At 48.3% G+C, this 2,729-nt stretch overlaps 1 protein-coding gene across 1 annotated transcript; it reads right to left on the minus strand.

The window, feature by feature from the left end:
* Positions 1-392: 392 nt before the first annotated feature.
* On the minus strand, positions 393-2,322 carry LOC129381562 (uncharacterized). Its single transcript, XM_055064536.2, has 5 exons — positions 2,019-2,322; positions 1,860-1,959; positions 1,291-1,325; positions 1,009-1,116; positions 393-551 (listed from the first exon to the last, which is right to left on the minus strand). Exons 1-5 carry the CDS (start codon positions 2,306-2,308, stop codon positions 440-442), a joined length of 645 nt encoding a protein of 214 aa, XP_054920511.1. The 5' UTR covers positions 2,309-2,322; the 3' UTR covers positions 393-439.
* Positions 2,323-2,729: the final 407 nt, after the last annotated feature.

Below are 2,729 nucleotides of genomic sequence, written 5' to 3' on the forward strand. Positions count from 1 at the left end.
CATTGGCGTCTGTGTCAGCAGGTGTTTGGTGTGTTGCGACACCACGTACCCGAGCACACGAGAATTGGAACCTCCCGCGTTTAACCGTGCGCGGCTTAGCCGTGTCCGGGGAAAGGGGGATCGTGGGCGTTGAGCTGATGCCGGGTGTTTGGACCTTTAAGGCCCCCCGGAAAGAGGCAAATACTATAGAACAAAAATGGGTGCACGCATTACGCCTTTCGTCCAAAAGATCCTCCTGTGTTACTCATACAAGGCAACAAGGAAACTTAAAACTCAAAATGAAGCAACAATTCATGCCTCAAATGAAAGTTAACTTCTAAAACTCAAACAGCAATAAATAAATAAAATAAACTGAACTCATAAAACACAATAAATGAATAAAATGACATTGAGAAGGTGAAAATAAACAATAAATTAATTTCTTGCTGCAGGTGCGCAGCTATGTCCCGTGCCATGGAGCGCACCTGCCCCATGATGCCCTCCTGAGCCGCTGCTGTCCTCTCTGCCGCGACAGCGAGGCGGGTGGTGGATTCTTCAATCCTCCGCAGCACCTGGAATGAATAATCATGGTGGAACTGTTCGCATGAGTTGCTGATGACTCGCAACCAGCTCATGGCTGGAAGCTGCTGTTGTCAAGAATCGCAACGTGCACAACAATTCCCTCTCTGTTGAAGAGCCACTGGCCTGATGTCATCCTATGGCAGTGTCAAGCGTCGTGTACAAGCTATGCCCTCTTTGTTTGGACAGACAAAGACCTGCTGGAACTATTCTTCCGTCATCTACTCAAATGCATCTCTCACCACCAAACAGCCCTTTTCAGGGCTAACCAACCTTTTGCCCGGCGCTTGATCATTGGCAAGATACGATACCGAGCCCTCAATACGACGCATATTTCTTTGTTTACATCCCAAGTTGGTTTGTTTTTCAGATTCACGATTCACTTATGATAACAGAGCATAAAGAATACTTACGTCCTTCATGTAAAATGACACCAAAGGATCTACCAACCTGGAGCATCTCGTCGCCCTGTTTGAGGCTGCGGGCACATTGCGACGACATGGTCGGGAGGGTGTCCGCCCGTCGCGGTCGCTGTCCACGTGGTGGCCGTGCAGGACGCTGCAACACGGAAAGCATGCAGCATTTTCTACAGTTTCACTGCATTTTATGGTATGCATAAAAGTGGTTATGGCCATGTTATGGCTTATTGGGCTAGTTAAATAAAATACGAGAGCTTATTTTCTCTAACAGCTTGAGGATCAATAACTTACCAGGTGCAGCAGCCACCCTTACCGTGACTGATGTGCCGCGCGGTGGATCCTCTGCCACTGTAGAGTAAACACATTAAATGTTTACAAACTGCACACACATTTGGTGATAATTAAAACACTCATTCCTCTGATGCTTAAGTGTCACTGTGCTCCTCATGCCCGCAGCCTCGTCCGTAGCTTCGACGACCTCTATAGCTGCAGTGCGAATGTCAGCCTGCTGGAAAGTGTCATGAGCATGTCCCTCCACTACGTGGCTATTCGTTACACTGCCTATGTTACAAGTTTTCGTACTACATATTTGCGGAAATATTCTGCAATTATTAAGTGCTTAATAATCCCATGTATTACTATTCTCGTGCAGTTCCCTGAAGGCATATTATTTCTGTGATGATCACTTAATCCCCCTTTTCCCAAAAGCGCAGCCAACTGAGATTCTAGTTGATTAACCTACCTGCTTATCCATTCTCTCCTGCGCTATTTGCCTGTTCACCAAAGTGTCGTGTTCCACTAAAGGTACCACTTACAGATAATGGCAAACTCTAAGTCGGCACCGTTCAGGAACCCATGCTATTATGGCGGCAGTGTGCTTACCTCTTGGTAGGGAAGGGTGGTGATGCCACGCAAGCGGACTGTCCCCGTCAGCTGCAGTACTCGGCCGTGGAAGACGGAAAAGCGACCCCCTCCAGTGCTTCTGAATATACACACCAATGTTGAAGGACAAATCGCCCAGACCATTCGACGGTCACTCACCTTTGCTCTTGGGCGATTGTGGTAGCGTCGTGGCGGGCCTCGAACACCTGTTTTCGCCACCACTCCTGCCACTGTTTCACCGTTTTTATGACAGGCCCTTCCTCGTTCAGCGCATGGGCCAGCTGCTGCCACGGCCGTCGCCAGTTGCCAACAGTGAAGCCTGGCCCCAGCTTGCTGGATCTTAAAGCCAGCTGGGGATGCTGCTCCATAAAAGTGAGAACCGTCTCCCGCTGGCCCTCGGAAACACGCGGTTCCTTGATGGGTGCGCAAGGTGTCAGGTTTTGCGCCATGGCTCTCCCATAGAATGAAGAACTTTGGCTTTCTACACGCAACTGCTGGACTGAACCAACCACTTCAAAAGTTGCGCCGTTTGCTTGAAACGGGGTAGTGGCTAGCGCCACCAGTAAACGTTTCGCAAAGCTGCGACACCACCTAGCACCATTTCAAGACATTAACCCCAATAATTTGTTTCAGTCATTCCGCATTCCAAATTGAATCTTTCAAAATCAACAACACATTTTGCTACTCAGTCATAATAGTAAAATCTTTCTCAAAATGTTAGAAACGCTTCTCAATATGTTATACGTTCCCCAAGCAGACGTCAAAAGCTTGATGCAGGCTTCCACTTCGCTCATTGGTTGTTTGCTTCCTCTCGTTCTCGCAAACATTGCGGACCGCCTATTTCGTGATGTAAAGAATGGACCGCCTCCG

Source organism: Dermacentor andersoni, chromosome 11, assembly GCF_023375885.2.
Source record: "Dermacentor andersoni chromosome 11, qqDerAnde1_hic_scaffold, whole genome shotgun sequence".
In the NCBI taxonomy this organism is placed as follows: Eukaryota; Metazoa; Arthropoda; class Arachnida; order Ixodida; family Ixodidae; genus Dermacentor; species Dermacentor andersoni.

Coding starts and splice junctions, on each gene's coding strand:
- LOC129381562 (XM_055064536.2), bottom strand. CDS start 2,308: ATGGCGCAAAACCTGACACCTTGCGCACCCATCAAGGAACCGCGTGTT. Junction 1,960..2,018: donor ACAATCGCCCAAGAGCAAAG/GTGAGTGACCGT, acceptor GTGTATATTCAG/AAGCACTGGAGGGGGTCGCT. Junction 1,117..1,290: donor CGCGCGGCACATCAGTCACG/GTAAGGGTGGCT, acceptor TCCGTGTTGCAG/CGTCCTGCACGGCCACCACG.